Source organism: Stylophora pistillata, chromosome 9 (genome assembly GCF_964205215.1).
Source record: "Stylophora pistillata chromosome 9, jaStyPist1.2, whole genome shotgun sequence".
In the NCBI taxonomy this organism is placed as follows: Eukaryota; Metazoa; Cnidaria; class Anthozoa; order Scleractinia; family Pocilloporidae; genus Stylophora; species Stylophora pistillata.
In genome coordinates, this window is record NC_142527.1 from 28274066 (window position 1) to 28297951 (window position 23886).

At 38.5% G+C, this 23886-nt stretch overlaps 4 protein-coding genes and 2 long non-coding RNA genes across 8 annotated transcripts; 2 read left to right on the forward strand and 4 right to left on the reverse strand.

Annotated features, from left to right (window-relative positions):
• Positions 1-3094: 3094 nt before the first annotated feature.
• On the reverse strand, positions 3095-6203 carry LOC111341753 (uncharacterized). The gene is made up of 4 exons (XM_022948754.2): positions 6050-6203; positions 4556-4945; positions 4023-4109; positions 3095-3904 (listed from the first exon to the last, which is right to left on the reverse strand). The coding sequence occupies exons 1-4, from the start codon at positions 6165-6167 to the stop codon at positions 3765-3767; spliced, it is 735 nt and encodes a 244-aa protein (XP_022804489.2). The 5' UTR covers positions 6168-6203; the 3' UTR covers positions 3095-3764.
• Positions 6204-6671: 468 nt separating this feature from the next.
• On the reverse strand, positions 6672-10719 carry LOC111341750 (papilin). Of its 2 annotated transcripts, none has more exons than XM_022948744.2 (5): positions 10573-10719; positions 10038-10156; positions 8744-9130; positions 7914-8195; positions 6672-7624 (listed from the first exon to the last, which is right to left on the reverse strand). In XM_022948744.2, exons 1-5 carry the CDS (start codon positions 10617-10619, stop codon positions 7410-7412), a joined length of 1050 nt encoding a protein of 349 aa, XP_022804479.2. In that variant the 5' UTR covers positions 10620-10719; the 3' UTR covers positions 6672-7409. The 2 variants fall into 2 exon arrangements, with proteins under 2 accessions (XP_022804479.2, XP_022804480.2); XM_022948745.2 differs by having other exon boundaries at positions 10457-10587.
• A 2531-nt stretch (positions 10720-13250) lies between these two features.
• Positions 13251-16347, reverse strand: LOC148724170 (uncharacterized). The gene is made up of 4 exons (XM_088732704.1): positions 16101-16347; positions 14525-14929; positions 13867-13941; positions 13251-13462 (listed from the first exon to the last, which is right to left on the reverse strand). The coding sequence occupies exons 1-4, from the start codon at positions 16150-16152 to the stop codon at positions 13251-13253; spliced, it is 744 nt and encodes a 247-aa protein (XP_088588830.1). The 5' UTR covers positions 16153-16347.
• LOC148724171 (uncharacterized) lies at positions 13393-14867 on the forward strand. Its single transcript, XR_015991551.1, has 2 exons — positions 13393-13532; positions 14766-14867. It is a non-coding gene; the product is annotated as an uncharacterized LOC148724171 (long non-coding RNA).
• Positions 15688-17217, forward strand: LOC148724172 (uncharacterized). Its single transcript, XR_015991552.1, has 2 exons — positions 15688-15779; positions 16742-17217. It is a non-coding gene; the product is annotated as an uncharacterized LOC148724172 (long non-coding RNA).
• A 2593-nt stretch (positions 17218-19810) lies between these two features.
• LOC111341754 (uncharacterized) lies at positions 19811-23769 on the reverse strand. 2 transcript variants are annotated; one of them, XM_088732707.1, is made up of 5 exons: positions 23625-23720; positions 22758-22859; positions 22195-22582; positions 21741-21815; positions 19811-20958 (listed from the first exon to the last, which is right to left on the reverse strand). In XM_088732707.1, exons 3-5 carry the CDS (start codon positions 22415-22417, stop codon positions 20885-20887), a joined length of 372 nt encoding a protein of 123 aa, XP_088588833.1. In that variant the 5' UTR covers positions 22418-22582; positions 22758-22859; positions 23625-23720; the 3' UTR covers positions 19811-20884. The 2 variants fall into 2 exon arrangements, with proteins under 2 accessions (XP_088588833.1, XP_022804490.2); XM_022948755.2 differs by lacking the exon at positions 22758-22859 and having other exon boundaries at positions 23625-23769.
• Between the last annotated feature and the right edge of the window lie 117 nt (positions 23770-23886).

Sequence of the window (23886 nt, forward strand, 5' to 3'; positions counted from 1 at the left end):
TTTGCATATATCGTATCAAGAAATGGTCTATTGTTCCGGCTCAACTTCACACATTTAGTAGTAAACAATAGTCCTTTTTGTATATGTGCACGCTCCTTCGCAGTAAAGCACTATTTGAGCAATAGTGAAAATCAGAGCTGAAAAAAATTTCAGGCCTGTACGGGATTCGAACCACTGACCTCTGCGATACTAGTGCAGCGCTCTACCAATTGAGCTAACAAGCCAACTGGGAGCAGGCCATCAAATTAATTCGACATAAATCCGTAGATGATAAATGAAACAACAACAAACATATGAAACATATGTATGAACTGCGGTTATGAAACGTATATGTGCACGATCCTTCGCAGTAAAGCACTATTTGAGCAATAGTAAAGCACTATTTTGAGCAATAGTGAAAATTGGTAGAGCGCTGCACTAGTATCGCAGAGGTCAGTGGTTCGAATCCCGTACAGGCCTGAAATTTTTTTCAGCTCTGATTTTCACTATTGCTCAAATAGTGCTTTACTGCGAAGGATCGTGCACATATACGTTTCATAACCGCAGTTCATACATATGTTTCATATGTTTGTTGTTGTTTCATTTATCATCTACGGATTTATGTCGAATTAATTTGATGGCCTGCTCCCAGTTGGCTTGTTAGCTCAATTGGTAGAGCGCTGCACTAGTATCGCAGAGGTCAGTGGTTCGAATCCCGTACAGGCCTGAAATTTTTTTCAGCTCTGATTTTCACTATTGCTCAAATAGTGCTTTACTGCGAAGGATCGTGCACATATACGTTTCATAACCGCAGTTCATACATATGTTTCATATGTTTGTTGTTGTTTCATTTATCATCTACGGATTTATGTCGAATTAATTTGATGGCCTGCTCCCAGTTGGCTTGTTAGCTCAATTGGTAGAGCGCTGCACTAGTATCGCAGAGGTCAGTGGTTCGAATCCCGTACAGGCCTGAAATTTTTTTTTTTTTCAGCTCTGATTTTCACTATTGCTCAAATAGTGCTTTACTGCGAAGGATCGTGCACATATACGTTTCATAACCGCAGTTCATACATATGTTTCATATGTTTGTTGTTGTTTCATTTATCATCTACGGATTTATGTCGAATTAATTTGATGGCCTGCTCCCAGTTGGCTTGTTAGCTCAATTGGTAGAGCGCTGCACTAGTATCGCAGAGGTCAGTGGTTCGAATCCCGTACAGGCCTGAAATTTTTTTTTTTTTCAGCTCTGATTTTCACTATTGCTCAAATAGTGCTTTACTGCGAAGGATCGTGCACATATACGTTTCATAACCGCAGTTCATACATATGTTTCATATGTTTGTTGTTGTTAATAGTCCTTTTGTTCTTTGTAGCGCTGAGGGACTTTGGCCGAAGCGTCGCGAAACCGGTTCGTGACTAATCGGCTACAAATTTTTTTGATACGATATATAGTTGTACTATAATAGTGCAATGGATGCATATATATATATATCCTCCTGATCAACATTTCTAATGACAATCATCATCAGTTCGTAACAGTAAATTCCTAGAAATAGGACAACGACATGACTTAATGAACACGATCGACAGTCTTCTTGGGCTCTGAGTGGACTTGCACCGAGCTGCACCAGTGGATAAGTTAGAAAAAAGATTTTCAGTCATGCGGAAAGATCCGCAAACAGAGGGCTCCATGACGAGCTGTGCCATAAAATGTATGGGTATATGACATACCCGGTAGCTGAATAGACCAAAAATATATTAGGCATTTACCACCAGTAAGTAAGTAAGTAAATAAGTAAGTAATGAAGTAAGTAAGTAAGTAAGTAAGCAAGTAAGTAAGTATAACTTAATTTAAACACGAAACATTGATGAACAAAAAGATGCTTGTTACAAAAATGTACGTGTATACTAACTAATATACGTATGATGCACGATCCTTCGCAGTAGATAGCGCTATTTATGCAATAGCGAAAATCAGACCTGAAAAAAATCAGGCCTGTACGGGATTCGAACCACTGACCTCTGCGATACTAATGCAGCGCTCTACCAATTGAGCTAACAAGCCAACTGGGAGCAGGCCGTTAAGTTGATTCGTAATAAACCCGTGATGATAAATCAGATACAATGAATATATGAAGTTCATATATTTTGAACTGCGGTATCAAATACGTATGATGCACAATCCTTCGCAGTAGATAGCGCTATTTATGCAATAGCGAAAATCAGACCTGAAAAAAATCAGGCCTGTACGGAATTCGAACCACTGACCTTGTATATATATTATTACGAATCAACTTAACGGCCTGCTCCCAGTTGGCTTGTTAGCTCAATTGGTAGAGCGCTGCACTAGTATCGCAGAGGTCAGTGGTTCGAATCCCGTACAGGCCTGATTTTTTTCAGGTCTGATTTTCGCTATTGCATAAATAGCGCTATCTACTGCGAAGGATCGTGCATCATACGTATTTGATACCGCAGTTCAAAATATATGAACTTCATATATTCATTGTAACTAACTAATATATTTAGAAACTATAATAGATAAATGAATAAAAAAAATACAAGCTATATGCCCGAAATATACAAGCTAAAAATATTGCAGATTAAGGGCTAATAAAATTTGTTATTGAAATAACGCAGAAGGCGTGAATCAAGCGCAGAAGGTGCATTTGCAATTAACTCCGGTATCCAAATTTAACTCAGTTAACTGATTTCTAAAGATAGTAATGCTCTTAGTATCTCTGGCATCTTGAGGAAGGCTGTTCCACTGCCGACAAACAATATAAGAGAAGGACCGATGCCCAAAACGAGATTTGGGAGCCGGCTGATTCATACGGGATCCACTACCCCTAAGGTTATATCTACATTGTTTGATTTTAAATAAGTTGTTGATATAAATTGGTCCTTCATTATGATATCCCTTGAATACAAAAACTAGGGATTGAGACAATCGTCTCTGTTTGATAGATTCAACTTGAGATTAAGCTGACTGAATAACTCAGCATACTCAATTGATTTAGGAAATTTAAATAATGTTCTAAGTATATAAAAATGTGTACGTTCAATTTTATCAGATAAGGTGCTTGACAGCCCAACAAAAAGAGGAGAACAATAATCAAAATGAGGAAGTATATAGACCTTATATATTCTCATAGCAGTTTTACTATCGATAAAGTTGCATATTCTTCTAAGAGCACCAGCTTTGGCATGTATTGTACAAAGGATATTCTTAATATGAGTAGTATATGATAATTTACTGTCAATTGTCACACCAAGAAATTTGAGTTCGTCCTTTATTTCGATATTGCTATTGTCCAATGACAGGTCAAAGTTGTAATTTGACGATCCAAGGACCATGGCTTGTGTCTTGGTTGAGTTGACTTTTAAGTTGTTGCAATTTAGCCATTTAGCAAGAAGAGACAAGTCCTCATTTGTGTACAACTGTAGGAGTGACTATAACTAAGCTAACGACTTATCGTTTTCATTTTGATTTTACGTAATCTCTATTGGGTCTTATGGGTCCTTACTCTTAAATTTTGCCGAATCAACAGTTATGATATTCTATTGTACTTACACAACTGACATCTGTAAAACACGTGCGGACCATATGCATCTCCTAGAACATCATAGCATTTATTTTTACTTACACCGGTTACGATTAAACTAAATGACAGTTGGAAGGTAATTTTAACTACAGAAGTCTCTACTAAAAAAGCTGAGTTCATGCTGCAAATTCTCCTAGTTGTTTCAGAACTACTTCTATTTCTCAATCGTGCAGCAGTCTCTTAAAAAATTTTACGAGACTTTATAAATTGAAAAAACCAAATGCTAGGATTCACACTCATAGTCACAGTTGTAGTAATGGTTGATATCATCAGCACAAGATTGTTATATGTTCGTAAGGCCCTTGGTGAATTGCTGGCGCCTAAAAAATAAAGGATACAATATTCACTCTGAGAATTTAGCTAAACGAGATAGATATTCAAGTGAATAAAACCGAACATAAAATAAAAAAGGAAACATTTAGGGAAAGAACCGCTTACCAGAGCTAGTTGTACTGCTGCTGTAGACCTGAGTCGACTGTGGCGTTGAGTGAGGAGTTGGACTTGAGCTGGTTTCTGAGGAGTTACCTTAGAAATAACAAATTGGGACTTTCAACAATAAGAATATATGACAATAGAATTTTAAGAAAAACAGCAAGTGGTAATTCCTAAGAAATATTACAGTATGAGCGAAATTGTAATCGGATTTATGGAGAAATTTTGAGTCTCAGGGAGATTATCTTGGATATTCTTGGAGGGAAAATTCATATCTAGTATAATAGTTTTTCAAGATGTCCTTCAATAAACCAGTTCAGAGTTTAATGATTATATGATATCTAGATATTGCTTTAATTCGTAAAAGCGAAATCAGATTTGTAAGGGAGTTTCCCTTGAAAATCTGGTTTTTAGCTTAAAAGATATGAAGAGCAAAAATGTCAACCCAGCACCAGTTTCCAAACAATCAATTTTTGGAATTATATCAGCGTGGATATGTGCCTTGAAAATATTGCTTAAGTATAAAAAAAATTCCTTACCATTTATTTTCAGATGTATAACTTGTAAACATTTCTCTGTTTTATCATCTTGTGAGAAAACACCAGAGAACGAGGTCCATACTGCGTACAGTCCACTATCATTTACAGTGACATTGAAAATATTTATTATCAAAAGGCTTTGGTTCCACGTCTTAAATTCTGTCTTCCCCTTCAAACAAATCTCCTTTGACGGGCCAGAACAAGTGCCTTCTGATTGATTTTTCTTTATGAAGGCAAATAAAGACAAATTTATGAATCCCCGATAGCCAAAAAAGTTGTTTTCATTCTCATGAGTAGACCTGTTGTAAAATAGTCTTGCGTCCTCTCCAGAATTGTAAGTAATTGGATCCGTAGAGTTAGGACAAGCATTCCCAGCAGATGCCGCTGTGGCTGCAAAATTCAGTTACAAAAAGCACTACTTGAGACTTAAAGTAATCCTCAATATCTATTTAATTTGATCTAATTTCAGTCTTATTAAGATTCTAGTAATGTTTTCTAATGGTATAGTATATTCACTCTTCCAAAACAAAGTTCCTTACTGATGTCTCAGAGCGTATGCACAGGTCACAAATCCACAGCTTCAGCATGTGTTCATTGATATGGCGGTAATTCCAATTTCCTAATTCATCCACTGAAAACATGATGTCGAAATAAATTTTGTGTCCCTGTTGAAGGACAGTCTTTAGCAATAGTTGTAAGCCTAATCTCTCTGCTTGTTTCTTAACCTTGAAAGAAAACCGCACCGCTTTTCAAATTTAAAAAATTCCGCCATTTCAGTCTACTGTTTCCTATGGTCTCATGCGTGCGAAAGTTCCCGACATGCGCAGATGTTTTTCAGTTCTGTCCACCATTTCTAGTATTCTTCTTACATATTTAAATTTCAACTATTTCCCCACGGCCAAAAACAATTTTGGCTCAGGAATTTGGTTTGCAGAAGAATTTGAGCAAATTTTCACTACGAAGGGGATACATTTCTATAATTATGAACGCATAGCGAAAAATTGCAATTCTAATATTTACTACAGTTATAGTTACTCCGATTCTAAACAGCGGAGATCATGCCGGTTATTCGAGTGAGAAAACTATTACAAACATTTCCATGTTCATTCACAATTGTTTCAAATCGTGTGTTCTCGTTCAAATTCAATAAAATTGTGTCGTTATTGAATACCATGCAATAAGTTCCTCACTCGTGTGTTTTGTTTCCGAGAAAAGCTGGAAGCGTTTGCAAAGTCAAAACCTTGAGTAAATTTCGTAAATGAATCATGTTTAATTCTCCTCAACAACGACTTATTTCGCATAGTCTAACGTTTCAGTTTTGCAACAACTCACGGTTCATCCATTAGTGATCACGTTTTACCTACACCATTACGTTTTGATACACAAATAGATGCTTGGATTTGGCACAGCGTTTGGTTTCAGTATCCATTTCCGGTTAGAAAAACCGTCAGTAATGAAACTAGACCCATCACAAAACATTTACAGTCTACCTACCTTGAATCAGAGTTAAAAAACAAACCAAACTGCAAAAGGAGAACTTCATTTCGGCCGGTCGCGTTGAGAGTGACTCTGCAGAAAGGAGCACAGAACAGCGCCGCATCGCATTACGCATGACCCATTTTGACTAATACTGTTAAGACCCTGTCACACAATAGCTTTTTGAGTTCTGGGAAAAATGGGAAGTGTTTTTATTAGTGCATGAAGTTCCGAGAATGAGCTTTATATATGTCCTCTATCCTCTTTGAGCTCACAAAATGGGGTCAGCGTTATGATAGCATATATGATACTAATGGACGATCTAGAGGGGAGAAAAAATAGGTGCCCGACTTTGAAGGAATTTCTTAGTATCTTCGATAAACATTCCAATCTTTTAGCATGGCGTGAGGTTGCACATGCGACAAAACTATGGCTTATTGGGTTCTGGGGAAAAAGGGAAGTCTTTCTATTCGTGTGTGAAAAGTGTTAACCTTGAAATTCCGAGGATGAGTCACTTTGTGTCCTCTATGAGCTCACAACATGGGATCATATTCAAAATGTCTATATCTAATAATATAAGGCGTCCCATTACTTATTTCTTGAGTTCTGAATTTAAAACAAAAATTGAATACGAAATAAGTGAGATGCAAGTTTGAGTAATTGTTTACTTCTAAAGTAAAATAACTTCAAATTCCATTTGACGAGTCTGGGTTTATTAAAGTCACTTTCTTTCCCTTCGTTCTCAGAAATCTTGAGAATGGCTGGTGTACGGAAGAGGTGGGAAACTATCCAACAAATCTTTTTTCGCTTCCTCGTAGAAGTTAAAAGTGAAAGGCAACTTAATTCGGCTAGTTAGGGGTTTTTCGCTGCAAAATAGCTCTCTAATCTGCGACGATTGCACTTCAAAATTGCCAATCGCGTACATGTGGACACGTTCGTGATATTTGCATCGATCGACTGCGCCTCCTTCGGCCTCGCTCAATCAGCTTCGGTCTTCCGTAAATCCGATGTCAGTGGATCGATCAAACTGAAAGTTGAACTACGTCGACGTATATCCCTAAAACATCGGTTGAATAGTCGGAGTTAATTCTAGAATTCTCTTTTTCTACCCTCCTTCTTCTGTGAGAGAATGCTTGGAAACTGCAAGAGAACTCCCAGTGCGGTATCTTCGAAGCTTAAAATAAAAGAAGCTCGACATTTTGATATAATTAGTGTGCATTAGCAGCAGATCATGACACTCTGCCAAATCAAGCTTCTTATACTTCTATGACTAAATTTTAACTTTAAAAGTATAGCGAGTTTTTGCGGTCAACTACATGGTCAGATATAACCTATATCAGACGAATGTCTGTTAATGTTTCTGAATGCCTAACACTGGCTACAGTTCAGTAATAGGAGGAAAAGATTCATGAGATCCTTTAAAGTCAGTTTGCTTCTTATAAGGTATCTTCTTCTTGCGACGTCTTCGAGAGCGATACATTATTTCTGAGAGTGTTAACAGAATAAGTATTATAAGCAATCCAGAAATGGCCACTAAGCAGATTATCCAGACAGGACTAGTAACTTTTGATGTTCCTGGTGGCGATTCACGAACTTGAAAAGGAAGAAGAGACACAATTTATAGTTAGTAAGGAAAAAGATGGAGAAAGGAGAACAACACCATATTTAAAATCGACTCCACTGGGTGAGTTATGTCAGGTTGCTTTTTTAGAGAAACGTATATCGATAGATGTTTCGTAACTTATAAGAAAGACTTATTCTTCTCTTCATCCTTATCAAATAGTCAGTTGTCATTTCCCAGAGATCAGCAATGTACGAGGACATACATTCTTTAACTTAACACCACTTTAAAGGTGGGTTAACATAAATTTATTAAATTTACCTCTCTGCGTTGTTGGGAACTCAAGATTGTCAGAATCCTCAACTCTGACAGTGATTTCCGTGCTGTCTTTGCCTGCTTGGTTATGAGCTTCACACAGGTAAACTCCGCTGTCAAATGTCTTTATAGAAATGAAATAAAGAGCTTGGTTTCCAATAGTTTTCCCATGTTTTTTCCACGTTATGTTTGGTGTCGGAAATCCACTTGCAAGACATTTAATCACCAGTGGATCACCATCCCTAACGGAGATGTTTCTTTGTTGAGGAGTGTTGATTTTTGGTGGATCTGGATAAATGAATAAATAAATAAATAAATAAATGAAACCATCTGGAATACAATAACTAATTTGTGTCTTCCTTGATAAAATAAATTACCAGATAAGCTTTGCCCATAGTCAGTGAGTATCGACACGTTCCAGTGCAATGCTTTGAGCTACCTTTGTATCTGATTCAGTTAAACACATCTTTTCCTGTATTCTATGTACCTCCTCCCACCTCTAGCGGTTCAACATGGTGGCAGGTACAGAGTCAAAAAGACTCCTGGGATATTTAGTCCGCCTCTTGAATAACGCGGCACATCACATTCAGCATGAAATGGCGAATTTTGTTAGAATAGTTTTTAACCAATACCAGGATGAAACAAACGATCAATAAATTTTCTCGTAATTACGCCGTTGTTTGTTATCCTCTTGACTTGTTCTCATGAAAAACTTGATCATGGTTAAAGGGTATAACTCCATTCAAGAGTTTTATCTGTGAGAACTATGATGTGTGAGAACTTTTTCGTCAATCCTTTAAGTGTAAAGATCTGCGCGACAATCGAGGACTTCTTACCTTCAAGACGAAGCTTGACACTATCCGTTAAGGGAGCTCGACTCAGACCAAACTCAACTTGAATGCCATACTCATTTTCATCGTCTTTATCCAAATCATGCAAAGTGAATGCCACTTGCAAGAGAGACATGTCAAAGTTACAGCTTATCTTTTTCTCATAGTTTTCTCGTATTATTTCTCCACCAGTGTTGTTGATGAGCAGAAGTTTTTCCTTGAGGAATCCAGGATACTTCCAGACACCGAAAACCACCTCAATAATAGAATTTTTCCATGTCTCTGTGGGCCGCAGCTCGAACTTCCAGAACAGAGTTGCATTTCCTTTTCCCTTGCCAATAAAAGGGTTTCCTGGGTAAGACACAATCTTTGGAAGTCTTGAATGGCAGGATACTACATTGCAAATGTTGGAAGAAAGAATCTCGTGTTAAGTAGATAAGTTATGCGTGGTCTGCTGCATTTGCGAGAAATTAATTCAGACCTCCCTAGAACGGTCTCCGGAAAAGGAAAATACATGTACTGCTCACTAAACCAGTGCTTTCGAAACAACTAACTTACTGTAATAGTCAGAGTGGCTGCCGATACGAGTATTCTCCTATGATTGAGAGCAAACTGATTAAGTCATGAAAACCGGGCTCGTAAGCCGGACTGTTTAGTCTCAAAGTATTGAGCAGGCGATATTTACAAGTTGGCTGATGAAATATCAATACGCTTTTCGGAGAATTTGACCTTTTGGCTAATGGTGCATGACAATGTCGAGGAGAAGGCGTTGTTTACGAATTTAGATTACGCGGAACTCGTCCATGGAAAAGGTGTTTTATTTGAATAAGAATGCACATATGGGTCTTCTTAGTCAGTTTCTACAAACCTTGATGCAATGATATTTTAATTGCCACGAAGACTTCAGCGATTAAGCCTTGACCTGAAGCTTCCTGAAAGCGAGTGTCTGCTTTCAAAAGTTATAAATACATTATGATTACCGATTCGCTTCGTCGCTTCGTTCGTTATAGCAAAAACAGTTAACTTTCCATTTAGTTCACAACGATAAGACAAAGCTGTACCAGATGCACTCAAGCTACTCAGTGCTTCTTGCTAATTATTATACTCGGAAGTTCAGCTAAGACACATCTTAGGTAGTCAAATGACAACGAAGAAGTGGATATTTTGCCATATTTCTGAGAAGGATACTCTGCGTTTCAGTTCGGTCGCTGACGTATCGAAAGTTCTTCTACCTCACTACAACAATATCCCAACTTTCAGAATCGAGTTATTGAAAGATTAATCATGTCGTTTGGCTTACCTGAGGAGGAGAGAAACGCAAGAGAACAAACTGAAAGGACAAATGGTGTCTTCATAGTTTTGAAAAATATCGTCAACACAGCTCGCTTTTCCTTGTCACGGGAGGGCTCCAAAGAAAACCTGTAGGGATAATTTCAATACCAGTTCAACCCCAAAACGTAAGGCATATATAATAATAGCCTTGATCGATCGTTTTTTATGATGGACATTAACCCATCCGGAAAAATTCCGAGAAAACAGGGTTGCTTAGGGATTTATGGCAGCTAATTTCTAATTGATCAAGGTTTTCATTAACAGCCAATCATGACTAAGAGTAACACATGCAACCGAACAATGAATAAGCTATAAATAAAAAGAAAAATCAGAAAGCAAAGAAAAACAGATTTGATGATACAAGCTTGAACAAGCGAGGCTTCATACCTGCTCAGTATCTAGTAAGTCCCTACCTCTCCCCAGCGTGTTTCAGGCGTTCACTTTGAGCAAACTAAAGACGCCCCCTCTAAGTCTTACGAATTCAAGATTTAGGATTAAAATACCTCCGTGGAGTTGACAGCTTTGTAGAGCACGTGGTGCCCATATGCATCAGGAAAAACAAATGCAGTTCAGTAATTCAACATCATATTGTTGTCCCTGTCCACCTGGTGCAGCCGGTTAGGCACGTTTGAAATCAATTCAGGTAGACAGGACACTGCGTATCTGTCCACGGGTCTGTTTCAGTGAGTTGAACGCCGAGTGAAAATGGCTAAATTGCATCAACATATCATCCTAACGTTTCGCGTCATCGGCATTGTTAGAAACTTACAAAATAATAAATCATGTGATGTAATGTGCGCCTAGGCCACCAGTCTTTAAAAAATGTGAAACCGTCTACTCTTAAAAAACTAGCTTTGTAAGATCTAGCGACCTAAGAAAGTGAAAATCATGCATCCAAACTCGCGCGCCTCGAATGTGTGCTAGGAAAATCTTGGCATTTGCATAGCTCAATTTCCTTGCTGAAGCTGCAAGTTTCTGCATGATTGGCTAGAAGACGAAATTTGAATTTTTGCAAGTGTATGACAGTTGTATTGTAAATAGCTTTTGGTGTTTTGGCCAAACATTGTTAAAGCTGATTCAAGGTCATGACTAGTAATCGACGCTTGATTTCTTAGAAACGATAAGCATCAGCAGCGTGAGAACTTTTCAAATCCAATTTATGCGTCAACATGTTAGCAAGGGTTAAGGAAATGGCGCGCGTATTAAACCAAATTGACTTCATTTCGACCATGACATATATTTTAGGGCATCGCAACAATACTTGACCGGTAAAAAGAATCGTTTTTGATAGTTCTATTCCTCGCTATATCGAGTTTAGGGTCTGGTATATCATGCTCGAAAACTCGAGCATTATGCTTTTGAGCGTCACCCTGAAAAAATATGCCCAAAATGAAGCTAACGGTTTTGCATCAGTATGTTCCATTTGTATTGATAATTCAGTTTAACAATAGACAGAGGCTTGTTTTTGGACCAGATAATTATGAATGTATACATCGTGTGTACATAGAACACTAGACTATTACATCAAGGGTATCCGACGGATACACTAAAACAACGGTACAGTAATGAGAAATAAAGTACAAACACTAATCAAAAGTGTCTATGGGCGGTGGGTGGGAGGGAAACTAAACCTTTTTAAGAAGCTCGAATTGAGCTTGTTGCTTGCTTGCTTGCTTGATTGCTAATAACACGTGTACAGATACCAATGCGGTAATACACTGAAGTCATTTCGCAATTAAATGCGTTGGCCTGGTGCTCAGCCATTGGCTCTGTTTAAGCCTTACGACTTGCATGCTGAACAAATTGCTCAATCTTAAGGAAGGGCTAATATGTAAACTGCCTGTACCAGTCCAAACCTTACAGTCTTCGGTGTCTAGACTCATTTTAATGGATATTAATATTTACTTACAAGCTTTTCAAGGCCCCCCCCACCCCCCTTCCTGTCACCGAAAAGTGAGACGCATTACTGGGACAAAAGGCTTACTCCACATAAAAACATCATTTTTAAAATAAAAGAAACGTAGGCACGCGTTTTGCTCAAGAATCTCAGTCGTTCTACTAGCCTTATTAGGGAGCTTATGAATCGATGACTTTCCAGAGGACGACGACGTCTCAACACTAGAAGTAGCATGTGCTACCGGATGTGGCATTATTTCGCGCGTCGTCTTGAAGGAGGCGACGACTTAAAACTGAGAGCTGTTTTGAAGTCAACTTCGCAGCCACGCGTCGAAAGGCGCGTTTTGTTCGAAATATTTCCTAAATCTAACGCTTAATCCCCAAACACCTTTCAAATATACTAACGGGAGCTTTTCTGAAACAGTTTTTTGCTTCTTGAATGTTATTTACGTCATAGTTCTTATTTATCAAACAGGAAAGAGGTCAAATGGCGAAAACAATGACCCAAGCCCTTCAAACGCACGGTGAGGAAAAAAAATAAAAAAAGAAATTGGCGTTTTAAGGTCCATTCAGATACCAAGAGGGATAAACTGTGAAAGGAACTAGTCTTCTTCATTCAAAAGTTCTAAGTTTTTATCCATTTATTGGCTCTAAATCCGTTTTTAATAGTAATCAAATGTTCTTTAGACGGTTTCGAGCACTCACAAGATGCAAAACAAGCGATGCGTAGATTCAGTCAGATATACTGAAAGATTTTGTCAAGGAATCGATCCAACCACTAGGCCGTTGCAAGTAACAATCTCATCTGGTAACTGAAGAAAATCAGCAAGCTTAAAAATTTCATTTTGTAAAATCGGAATTCAGCTCTCTACTGGTCATTTCCCAGCTCGTCTAAATCGAATCGATCATACTTCTCGTACCGAAAGTCGGGGTTTTTCGAAGTATTGGTATCATACAGCAAAATAAACTGCCTTTCGGTGATAAATCCTTTTCTGTAGGCATATGCGATATACTCTCTGTTCTCTCTGAAGTTTGGCATTTTAATCAACACGTTGATAAAACTATCTAAACAAAAAAGAGTCAGTCTGCGACTTAAATTTGGCGGGAAATCTCTGCGTCGACGTCCGCAGCTCGTAAGTTAAATTTGGCGCGCAATGGCAAACGGCGACGACGAAGTCCATGACGTCACATAAAGTCGTCGTCGAGAAAGAAGTCATCGATTCGTAAGCTCCCTATTCTCGATCTTCTGACACTAGCATTGCCCACAATTACCATATGGCATAATTTAGCCGAGCTGAGCTGGGCTAACGAAGTTTGTCTCGAACTCATCAGCCTTATAATTACTGATGTGAGCCGAATTTGATACTTTTTTTCGATGGTGAAACCAAAGCCTCAGCACAACAGGTGTTATGACACCAAATAGGATAACTCCGGATGCTACCACCAATGTAAAGGGGAATTTCTTTAATGTTTTTCTTGGCACTGAACCTCTGGGCTCTGGAACAGATATGAAAAAAATCGTTGATCAAACTGTAGTGGTTGGATAAGCAGATAAGTTGATAAAAAGGTAGGCGACTAAATGAGTATGAAGGTCCGTTTGGAGGTTAATTAGTAGGAATGAAATTCGAAAGTATTCTTACATGTTGGACTGAAATATCTGAACTTTTACTATGCGAAATCATTTGTAGTCTAAACTTAAAACTGTTCATTAGGTTTGTAGAGTGGGTAGTACAGAAGTAAGTAGACAAAAATTTATCATGGCAACGTAAAATTCTTGATTAGGTAGGAAAAGTAGTTTCATCTGCAGTGCTTGTGTAATTGACCAATAATCTAGCTGGTGCATACATGTACATTCTGTAACTTCGGATGGGAGGATCGATCCGCAAGATAACAACATTTACCTTTCACCGTTTTCAGAGACCCAAGTTTGTTAGTGGTGACATTCGTCTGTTGTAGAGTAGCGGTTTTTGGTGGATCTGTGTTTAAATTTATGCAAAATTAACTTTCACACCTAGCAGTTTTAACTGAGGAAATACAATCGGTAGAGTAAAAATTTTAGTTTAGAGTTGAGAACAAAGTATCATTTCAACAGCTAGACCCTCCGCATCTCACACAATTTTTTATTGAAGTCTGTATTCTTCCTTGTTTTTCCATTTATCTCTTTTTTTTTCCCGAAACAGTATGCAAGAAAAGTATTGGTGATCTCAGTTCTTGGTAGATTAGGAATGGCTGCAAACAAAATTGTCTGGATAAATCTTACAAAAACTAGACGTAGTGTTTGACCATTCACGAACGAAACAGTGAAACAATAATATTTATGAAAAAAAATGATCTTCAATTCCAGTGTAAGGAATTATACTCACAATTCGTAGTGATCTCTATCGATTTCTCTTGAAAATTCAGTGCAGCCTCTCTTTTAGGAGATTTCAAGGACCCTTCCGATTAAGGAACTAAATCTTTGATCCCATCGAACTAAAAAAAGCCCCCATAACCTTATCCGCAGTACAATTTTGAATTAGAACGAACATTCTCTAAACTGTCTTGAACGTTAATACTTACGTCTGGACTCAACTTGAAGTCTGGACACAACTTGAAGCTGAACTGTGCCAGTCAACGGGGTATTTTGGAGGCCATATTCTACCACAATTCCATACTTTTTGCTGTCTTCAAGTTTTACATTGTAAAGTTCAAACACAGCCATAGAGGATGTCAAATTTCCTGCCCAACCCAACGATGACTTATACGTAGACCTCGTTAAGGAAAAACCACTTGAGTTGACAGCTATCAACTTTGTTTTCAGGAACCCAGGACTCTTCCAAATACCAAAAACCACCTCGTAAAGATCATCCTTCAGATCTCCTGAATTGTAGCGCCACTCTAATGAAACAGATTCGCCAATGACGGCTATTGTTGTCTTGTTTGGAGCGTAGATCATTCTTGGGTACACTATGGCTTGAATAGATCCTTTAAATGAGAAGGCATCAATCATTATTCATTTCGTAGGGGGGGTGGGGTGGGGGCGGGGTGGAGTGTATTGTTTTGTGTCACATTAACTGAAAATTTACCTGATCCCTCCTTTGGGTTCATTGGCAGTCAATTTTCTATAATCCTCCATTGGACACTCAATCGACCACGACCGAGCCCGACCCCCCCCCCCCCCACATTCCATTCCGATCCCCCCTTCCGTTCTATCCGTTCTTTTTTCGCATTTTTATGGACTTCCACTTCGTCTCAGTCCATAAAAATGCGAAAAAAGAACTCGGCCAATGTCCCTAAGGGTTGGTCAAAATACGGCACAACTCGTAAAAATACTCAGCGATACTACACAGCAAAACGTTTAATTATATGTATTTATGGGAGTCTACACGAAACTATTTATAATTATATTCGCCTGCGGTAACGTATTCCTTCCAGTCATATCAGTTGTTTACGAGAGAACTTCCTTGTAACACACGCGAACGAAATTAAAAGCCTCGGACAGTGCTCTGTAGCTGGAATTTGCTTCTATCCTAATACACTAATTCTAGTGTATTAGGATAGAAACTTTCAACCGAAAATGTACTGAAACAGCAATATAAGGGATGTTTGTGTTCCCGCCTGATAGCAACATTCGCTTTCGACTTCATTGGGCAGAATGAGTGGACATCATTAATTATTCATAGCCAAATTTGAAGGCGACCACCCTTTTAAGAGCCTTAATTTACATTTGATCGACCCACCTGCAGCTGGTTTCCTAGTAAACCGGCATCAAGGCGAAAAAGGTGCCGTGTCGATACTTTCACTTTGACTGGTTCCGCCTCATAACAAGTTACACGTATGTACTGACTAGGTAGCTCAATCTGCCTAGACCACAGTTCTCCAACATTTCCCTTCAGTTCGTATCTGTTCATCTTTTGTGTATAAAAAAAGGGTCATTGTATAATGTATTTTAGCTAGGTTTTTCAGGTTATCGAACCTCTCGCTCCGTAATCAACTACAAAATATCGAAAACTTCGGGTTTTGTGTTTGTCAGTTTCGCATCATAGTGTTCACCAAAATGTTCGTTATTCCAAAGTATGATGTAAGGGTGAAAACATTGTCAGTAATATTTCCAGTAGCATTTTCAACATTAACGAGAAATCCACTTTTGACTTACCAATGGGGCACTGAACCACCACGTTAACGATCGTAAGTATAAATGCTTTCATCGTTTAGAGTGACAAAATAATGCTGCTCTACTATATATATGCTTGGTTATTCAAGTTTAGTCGTTTCTTCTTTGGAAACAAAGCGAAAAGAGCCGAAAATACACACAGCCAACAGCAAGCTTTTCTTTACGGTACAGCAACTTACGCTTTGATGAGAATTTTCCATCAAAAATAAATAGAACGAAAACACCGAGGCTTCCCATGATTCCGGGAAATCATATGATTTTTCATGATTGAGCAGGTAAGCCTCAGGCCGGTCCTCTCCGTTGTAAAGCCTGTTAAGCTCCTCACTAGGAAATCATCACTGGTAGCTTTAGTTACAACTAAGCTAAAGACTTATTTGTCAGAGGATGTATTTTCCTCTTAGCAAGTTCTGTATATCATGAGTATGGAGGGTTAGTGGAGTGCGGCGCTTGAGAAATCAATTTCGATTTTATACAAATTTTTAATTTAAATTTTCAAGAAAAATTTACTGGGTTTTTGCAGATATGAACTATTATACTGTACCTACACGATACTAATAAAACACGTGCGGACCATGTGCATCAACAAGAAAAAATTTTAGTATTAATTTTATTTTCCCTCCCAGCGGTTACTGTCAAGATGGCCATACAGGCGTCTGTGAAGGAGGCTGCAGCTTCGAAAATCATGTTCATTGGAAGAGACTTGCTTCAGGACTTAACATACAAAAGTTAGCTTTAAGATGACAGAGTGTTATTGTTATCTGTACGTCACAGTGCTAGCTAGTTAGCGTAGCCAGTCAGCTGACTGATTGTTGAGCATCAGTGGAAGGTGTCTAATTATTGAGAAAAAAAGAATGGTAAACAGGGTGTCACGAAAACCCAGACCCCGAAAACTCAGACCCTTCAAAAATCCAAGAGATAAACTTGACTCATGATCACTCCTGGTAAGGCCGCGTATATTATGGTCACGCAATCAACCCACGAGTGTAGACTTAGCCGGGAGATGCAACTGTAACTTAATAAGTCGTCGAAAGAATTCACTTTCTTTTCATTGGCAACTGAAATAACAAGATCGCTAGAATATAGCGACATATTTATCTTACCCAGTTTATCTACCACTATCGACCAAACAGGGAAAAAGAAACAGAGATTACAATACATCACTTTTCACTGTCAGAAGAAATATTTATAATATAGCACGCGTGCTTGCCTTAATTTAGTCCTATTGAGTCGCCATGAACAAAATCTTTTTATATGCACGCCCGTGCGTATATGATATGACGCGAGCTTTTTTTATTTACCTGGCTCCAGAGTTGCCGTCCTGCTAAGCTGCAGTGCTGTTTTCCTTCTCTTAAATTATGGAAGAAAGTAGCGAAGAACTGCCCAATTTCTCTATCGGCATTGACCTTTTGGGTCCTGATCCAACAAGCAGCAAAAACAAGGCCGAAAAAATACTCGCAAGTTTCACGTTTCGCAAAACTGTCCGATCTTTGAGTATTAAAGAATTTTAGAGCGACACAGCCTGAGGATCAAGCTCTCTAGGGGAGGAGGGGAAGGGGGGAAGGGGAGAAGGGAAAGGAGAGCTCTCCTTTCCCTTCTCCCCTCACCTCCCCCCCTTCCTAAAACCCCTAGAGAGCTTGATCCTCAGGCTACCTTCCAGTTGAAGTATCGTATTATTTAAGGCCTTGTTTTCTGTAGTGATGGCGCTTAAGACCTTTTCGATACGACACATAAGAGTGTTGGTTTCTTCGTACTTCATGTTGGCTTCATCGATGAATTTACGAAATTCAGCCATCTTGTCGCTTAACTCTTCAGTTGTTGGGAGGAAACAATCAGAACACCAGAAATGCAAAATCAGGAACAGACATCTGCTGCGGTCGTCACAGTAGCTGAAAAATTCGAATACAAAAAGAAATGATTTTGAAAGTAATCTTCAGAATTTATAAAGGGTGATAGTTTCTAAAGAAACTGTTTGGGGCTGCGTCGGTGGGGGTAGCGAAATAAATTGAATATATCAACAAAGTTGAAATGGTAAATTGGCCACCGTTACGGTTATAAAAGCTGACGTTTCGAGCGTTAGCCCTTCGTCGGAGCGAATAGAGGAATTGTGGGTTGTGTGTGCTTTTAAAGGCAGAAAATGGAGCTACGTGATTGGTTGGAACATTGCGACGAGAAAAACACGAATAAATTAGTGGAATGAAAAGCGTTCGTTGATCCCTGTGGGATTTAGACTGCCGGTTTGAAAGATGAGCTTTTGTTCAAGAGTTTTGCGGCTTTCCGTGCTACCTAAGTGTAAGGGAAGACCGCAGATTGCCATATGTTACTTAGAATGATTGGGTAAATAAAAATGTCTAGCGACTGGTTTCGATGTGTCCTTGTCATTCCCCTCCACGTCGCGAAGGTGTTCTCGGAATCGGTCACCTAGTCTTCTGCCTCACGGTTTCGCCGATGTAAATCTTTTTGCAACAAGTGCAAGTTATGCAATAGATTACATTGGCGGAGGTGCACGTGAAGTGATCGGTGATCTTAATGGATCGTTTGGGTCCCGATATTTTCTCAGTGTTGTGAATGAAAGGACACGTTTTGCATCGTGCACGAGCGCATTTAAAAGTGCCTGGTTGGTCATTAGTCTGTAAAGAACATCTGACCAAAAGATTGCCTATGTTTTTGTCGCGTTTGAATTAAATGAGCGGGGGTGTAGTATTCTTGCTCTTCAAAAACTTCCAAAACGCTCTTTAAGGATAAATAAGCAGTTCATCGCCTTTTCTACCGTACCATTCATATTCACGCCGCGAACTTTTTCTTCTGAAAAAGTGTGGCATGATTAACATGATTAATTTCGTCGACCCGATATACACCGATGCTCCAAAGTTCGCATTAATTTTCACTTTTAATTCAGAAAAACAATTTGGTATAGCGTTTTGAGTTAGAGGTAAGAACTGCATATTAACCGTGGATTGTAAAATACTTAAAATATAATATTCACCTTCTTTTCTTCGGGTTTCCGACCCGAGATCGTTTTAGACACCAGGGACGGACTTTTAATTGGCCGATAATAAATCATGCCCAAAAACTCACGCAAAGAACTGTTTGGCTTACCTGTGACGCAATGAATCACAAAATAACATATCCAAAATATCGAGCTTTTCTTCATCGCCTTGATTAATCCAATTGATTAATCCAATTTGCAGGAAGATGTAATAATGTGGCTAATTTTGATACTGTGAAATTCCACGAAAAGGCGCACACAACAGCATGGCATATTTTTTTTATTTGTCTTCACGTGTTTATCAGGAGCCACTCATATTCCACGCCTCTCTCATAATAAAGTTTTCATTGCAACTTGGATCCAATTCCTAAATTGCCAAGATTTCTTGGTGCTTTCGAATAGCACATTCAGAACCGAGTGACCTGGCCGGAAAAATGAACAGCGTTTCAATCCTGAGGATTGAAACGCTGTAACGGAATGGACATTCCTAATAAGAAATTTAACTGTTTGACAATCAAGTGAAATCACCACATCTCCCGTTGGTAAAGAAACTTGGGGACCCATCATTATGAATCGCCTGGGGACGGGGTGGAGAACTTTTTGAGGGGGGGCTCCCATGGTTTTCATGCAAGGTGAAAGCAAGTGGATCAGTCGTCGCAAACAAAATATCAAGGGGTTAACTGTTAACTAAGGAACATCAATGCTGCTCGTGAACTCAAACTTTGATAAAACACTCTGAAGATACTGAACTACCGTAGGCTTGATATTTACAGAAACATTCGGCAGGCGAAACTCAACCTTCAGAACTGTAACGAAGCGTACGTTTGTTTCAGTTTCTTAAGATCTCTAAATATCAACGTATACTTCGAGGATCTGGGGAATGCAAACTTTCAACTGATAAAACACTACAGAACACTAAACAACCATAGGCGTGTAATTACAGAGACATCCGGTAGACTAATGGTCAACCTTCATAAATGTAACGAAGCGTATGTTTGGCTAAGTTTCTTAAGACCTCTAAATATCAACGTATACTGTCGAGGATACGTGCAGCTGCTGGCAAATAAAAAGTTAACTGAAAAACTCGTAGGCTTGATAGCTACAGTTTATAGAGACATCCGGTTAGCGTTAGCTAATACTTAACCTTCATAACAGTAGTAAAGCCTACATTTGGTTCAGCTCTGATAAGTCCTCCTAAAATAGACTAATAGTACATATATTACGAAACAAAAACTTAACGATGACTCACTTTAACCCCTTAAAATAACCTCGGTCTGACAATTCTCTGTCTCATAGTCTTTCCGTAATTTTTTGGAACGAGAATGCGGCTTGACCATTAGCCTCACGCACACGTCAAACATTCGTCCATGACTGATGACAAGAAGAAGAACCCCTCCTCCATCACCGTCAGCCATGCGCAACAAGAAATGTCCGAATATTTACTGCATGTATGATGGTTATTATTTTCAATTTTCATCATATATTGCATTTAGATTCATCTAATGGTTAATGCAACAGTATAGACAATGTTTAAATCTACAACAACAGTGATAGAAAGGTGAATTTTACGCTGCCGTTTATTGTGTCGATCGGGGAGCTTTGGTTGAAAACAACCGTGACGGCGATATCTCTCAGAGTTCAAATGGTCAGGCAGCCTCGTTCACATGTCTCTTTCCCTCCCTTTCTGAAGGGAGGTAGAGAGAGGATGCTAGGAATGAGATTGATGGTCAGGTTCCTTTCATCGACAGATATTGATCAATTTTCTTGTTTCTACTTTCAACTAATACTTATTTACAGCAGTGACAGCCAAAATCACTGTGATTGTTACTGTCTTCCACCCTAAGCTGGTGAGACCTGGAAAATAAAAGATGCAATATTCACTCTGGTGAGTAGGCCAGCAGGTGAGAGTGATATGTAAAAGAGATAGGGCAAATAATGGGGAAAAGCTAAGGTCAGAACTGCTCACTAGGTAATTAAATCTACTGTTGCAGACCTAAGTTGACAGAGAAACTAGTCGTTTCCTAGTTTATGTGAGGGTGTCTTAAACGCTCACACTGATTTACCAGTATTCGGTGCAATCTCAAAACTTCAAGCCTATCCAGAGGCGTTGTGCACATTTACAAATGTACTACTGCGAGGTAGAGACGTAGGAATCTAATATGACTGCTCAAAAGGAGAGATTTTTAATTAAAGGTTCTTGCCGGCAGAGCTAAGAAAATTTTAATGCAGAATTTGCTAGTCATCCCTAAATCTTGAAGGCTACTGGTTGCTCTTTGTATGTGTTGTTGGTATAGTAATGACAAACCATAAAATTTTGAGTTCGAGGGAATTTTTTTTGTAATATTTAGGCACAAATCTTAAGACTACTCACTATGTGAAGGTGCCATATCTTTTACTTTGTGGCTTCTATTATCGTTTTCAAGATGGCATTGACGATTATCTATTTTGCTTCTTTTTCATTGTTTCAGGGAGCGTTTCTTTCAGCCGGAAAGAAAATGGGAGGATTATGAAATGATAACCGGAATTACTTAGTAGCAGATTGTATTATCAACTCAGTTGGATCGGGTAAGCGTTCAATAAAGCTGTGTTACAACAGACTATGATTGACTACTCCATTTAGTAAGTTAAACGCTGACCTGCTGAGCTGCTACTGGGACTAGTGACCCGAGTCGATTGAGGAGTAGGGCTTGTCCTGGTTTCTGTGGAGTTATCTAAAAAATAAATAACATTATTTCAAATTGTGCGTTTCACGTATGGATTTAAAAGAAACGTAATAGATTTATACAGCATGAATATTAAGTCATGTCAGATATTGTTCGCAATCATGCGAGATACCCCAAGTTTAGGAAAAAATTTCCAAAAAGTAAATTCCGCTAAGAAAACATATAAAGGGACAAGAGCAAGAGAGATAGTGGTCTCTATGTAAAGAGTGTATATATATAATGTAAATGGTATATGTTACTTAAATATATTTATTTATCGCGGGATTACGTTGGTACCCTTAGATATCTCCTGACTCTCTTATGGGTAACAATAGCGGGAAAAAAGTGTAGACCTGAATACTGTAAATCAGTCATATACATTCCTTACCTTCTACTTTGACATGAATCACTTTTAGGCATTTCGCTGTTTTCTCGTCAGGATGAAGTTGCTTAAAGGTGGCCCACACTGCATATTGTCCACTATCATTGACAGTGGTATTGAAGATCTTCACCAGCAGTGTTTGGTTATCGCCCCTAAACTCTACCTTACGCTCCTTACAAACATCCGACAGGGGACCAGAACAACTCCCTCTTGATTCATTTTTTTTCATGTAAGCAAATTGTTCAGAATTTTTCTGAGCGCGATAGACTAGAAAATCTTTATCATTTTCATATTTTGATCTGTTGTAAATAAGGCTCGCGTCCAATCCCGAACTGACTTTTAACTGTTTCTATAGCCACATAAGAACAGACATCTCCTGCAGTTGCCACTGTAGCTGCAAAATTCGAATACAAAAAGAACTGATTGTTAAGGTCATCTTCAAAATTCTAAATTTGATTTTATTCAGGTCAAGAGAATATCGTCTTGACCCAGATCTAGCTAGACCCCCGGGTAAAAAGAAGAAACTTCTGAAACGCTATGTAAGAAGATATATATAAACAGTTAACCACCTTTTCTAAAACTATTTCAATTCAAATTTCAACGCTTTAATCCGGTCAAGAACACTTCCTCCTCAGTATTTAGGTTTCCGGACGAATTTGAGCAAATGTCTCCTGCGAAGGGAATAGATAGCTATACGTTTACACGCATAACGGAACTCTCATTTTTATCCTGATAGTAGCCATTTTGATTCTACACAGAGATCAATGTCGGGCATAGGAACGAAGGATTGCGGAAAACATTTACAAACAATTGCCCAAGCACGTTCATTCACAAATAGTTCATTCACAAAAAGTTTCAAACAAGCTTTTTAGTCAGTGACAACAAAAAACATTTTATTTATTATCATAGTCAGGTATGATAATAAATCGGTTAAGACGCTAATTAAGGAATTTGTTCGTAATTACAACTATAGCATTTTTAAATGTTTTCTTGATTTATTGAATAAAAAGCTGTGTCATCACTAACATATTAATGAATCTTTTTTCTCAGTGTTTCCGAGAAAAGCAGGCAGTCTATAAACGGTTAAGACGCTAATTAAGGAATTTGCCGTAATTAAATCCATACTTTTCCTTGCGGAAAATCAGTGATTATTTTACAGAGATGGGTCTTACTTTTTTCATTGAAAACTCTTCCATAAGTGATTTTCGATCCTTTGAAGTGCACTGTAACGTTTTGATATCAATGAAGGTGTTTGTATTTTCTCTGTAGGGATTAAAATCGCTTTGGCGATACACTGAACGTAAAATGGTCAAAGTTGTTCCTATCGGTTTCCAATTTCTAATTCAATAAATACTTGGAAACGGCGAGCTTTTTCCCATCATCTCGATAGCTAAATACATCGCAAATGCTTATCTTGAGCATAACAGTCGACTTACCTTGAATCAGTGTACAAACAAAAGGCAAACTGCATGTGAGAAATTTCATGCTTGCCGGCCAACGTTGAGAGTAATTAATCTCGTGCAAAACGTGTCGAGTATCTCATTCAAATGCGTTACTCATGCCCTATTTTTAGCTAATGTTACAAACAATACGGCTACTTTAATTTTCTGGGAAAAAAGGGAAGTGTTTCGAAAGGTAATAACATGGAAATTTCAAGAATGATCTTTGTGTCCTCTTTAAGCCGTTAACATGAAATCA

What these genes read in the sequence shown, in the direction of transcription:
- LOC111341753 (XM_022948754.2), bottom strand. Translation starts at nt 6,167, where the DNA reads ATGCGTAATGCGATGCGGCGCTGTTCTGTGCTCCTTTCTGCAGAGTCA. An exon ending in TTTTTTAACTCTGATTCAAG is followed by an intron (nt 4,946 to 6,049) that starts GTAGGTAGACTG and finishes TGAATTTTGCAG; the next exon opens with CCACAGCGGCATCTGCTGGG. An exon ending in CAGCAGTACAACTAGCTCTG is followed by an intron (nt 3,905 to 4,022) that starts GTAAGCGGTTCT and finishes TTTATTTTTTAG; the next exon opens with GCGCCAGCAATTCACCAAGG.
- LOC111341750 (XM_022948744.2), bottom strand. Translation starts at nt 10,619, where the DNA reads ATGCATATGGGCACCACGTGCTCTACAAAGCTGTCAACTCCACGGAG. An exon ending in AAGCTGTCAACTCCACGGAG is followed by an intron (nt 10,157 to 10,572) that starts GTATTTTAATCC and finishes TTATCCCTACAG; the next exon opens with GTTTTCTTTGGAGCCCTCCC. An exon ending in TGCGTTTCTCTCCTCCTCAG is followed by an intron (nt 9,131 to 10,037) that starts GTAAGCCAAACG and finishes TTTGCAATGTAG; the next exon opens with TATCCTGCCATTCAAGACTT.
- LOC148724170 (XM_088732704.1), bottom strand. Translation starts at nt 16,152, where the DNA reads ATGAAAGCATTTATACTTACGATCGTTAACGTGGTGGTTCAGTGCCCC. An exon ending in GGTGGTTCAGTGCCCCATTG is followed by an intron (nt 14,930 to 16,100) that starts GTAAGTCAAAAG and finishes TCTCATTTAAAG; the next exon opens with GATCTATTCAAGCCATAGTG. An exon ending in ACTTCAAGTTGAGTCCAGAC is followed by an intron (nt 13,942 to 14,524) that starts GTAAGTATTAAC and finishes ATTTAAACACAG; the next exon opens with ATCCACCAAAAACCGCTACT.
- LOC111341754 (XM_022948755.2), bottom strand. Translation starts at nt 22,417, where the DNA reads ATGAAAAAAAATGAATCAAGAGGGAGTTGTTCTGGTCCCCTGTCGGAT. An exon ending in GATTCATGTCAAAGTAGAAG is followed by an intron (nt 21,816 to 22,194) that starts GTAAGGAATGTA and finishes TTTATTTTTTAG; the next exon opens with ATAACTCCACAGAAACCAGG. An exon ending in TCCCAGTAGCAGCTCAGCAG is followed by an intron (nt 20,959 to 21,740) that starts GTCAGCGTTTAA and finishes TTTATTTTCCAG; the next exon opens with GTCTCACCAGCTTAGGGTGG.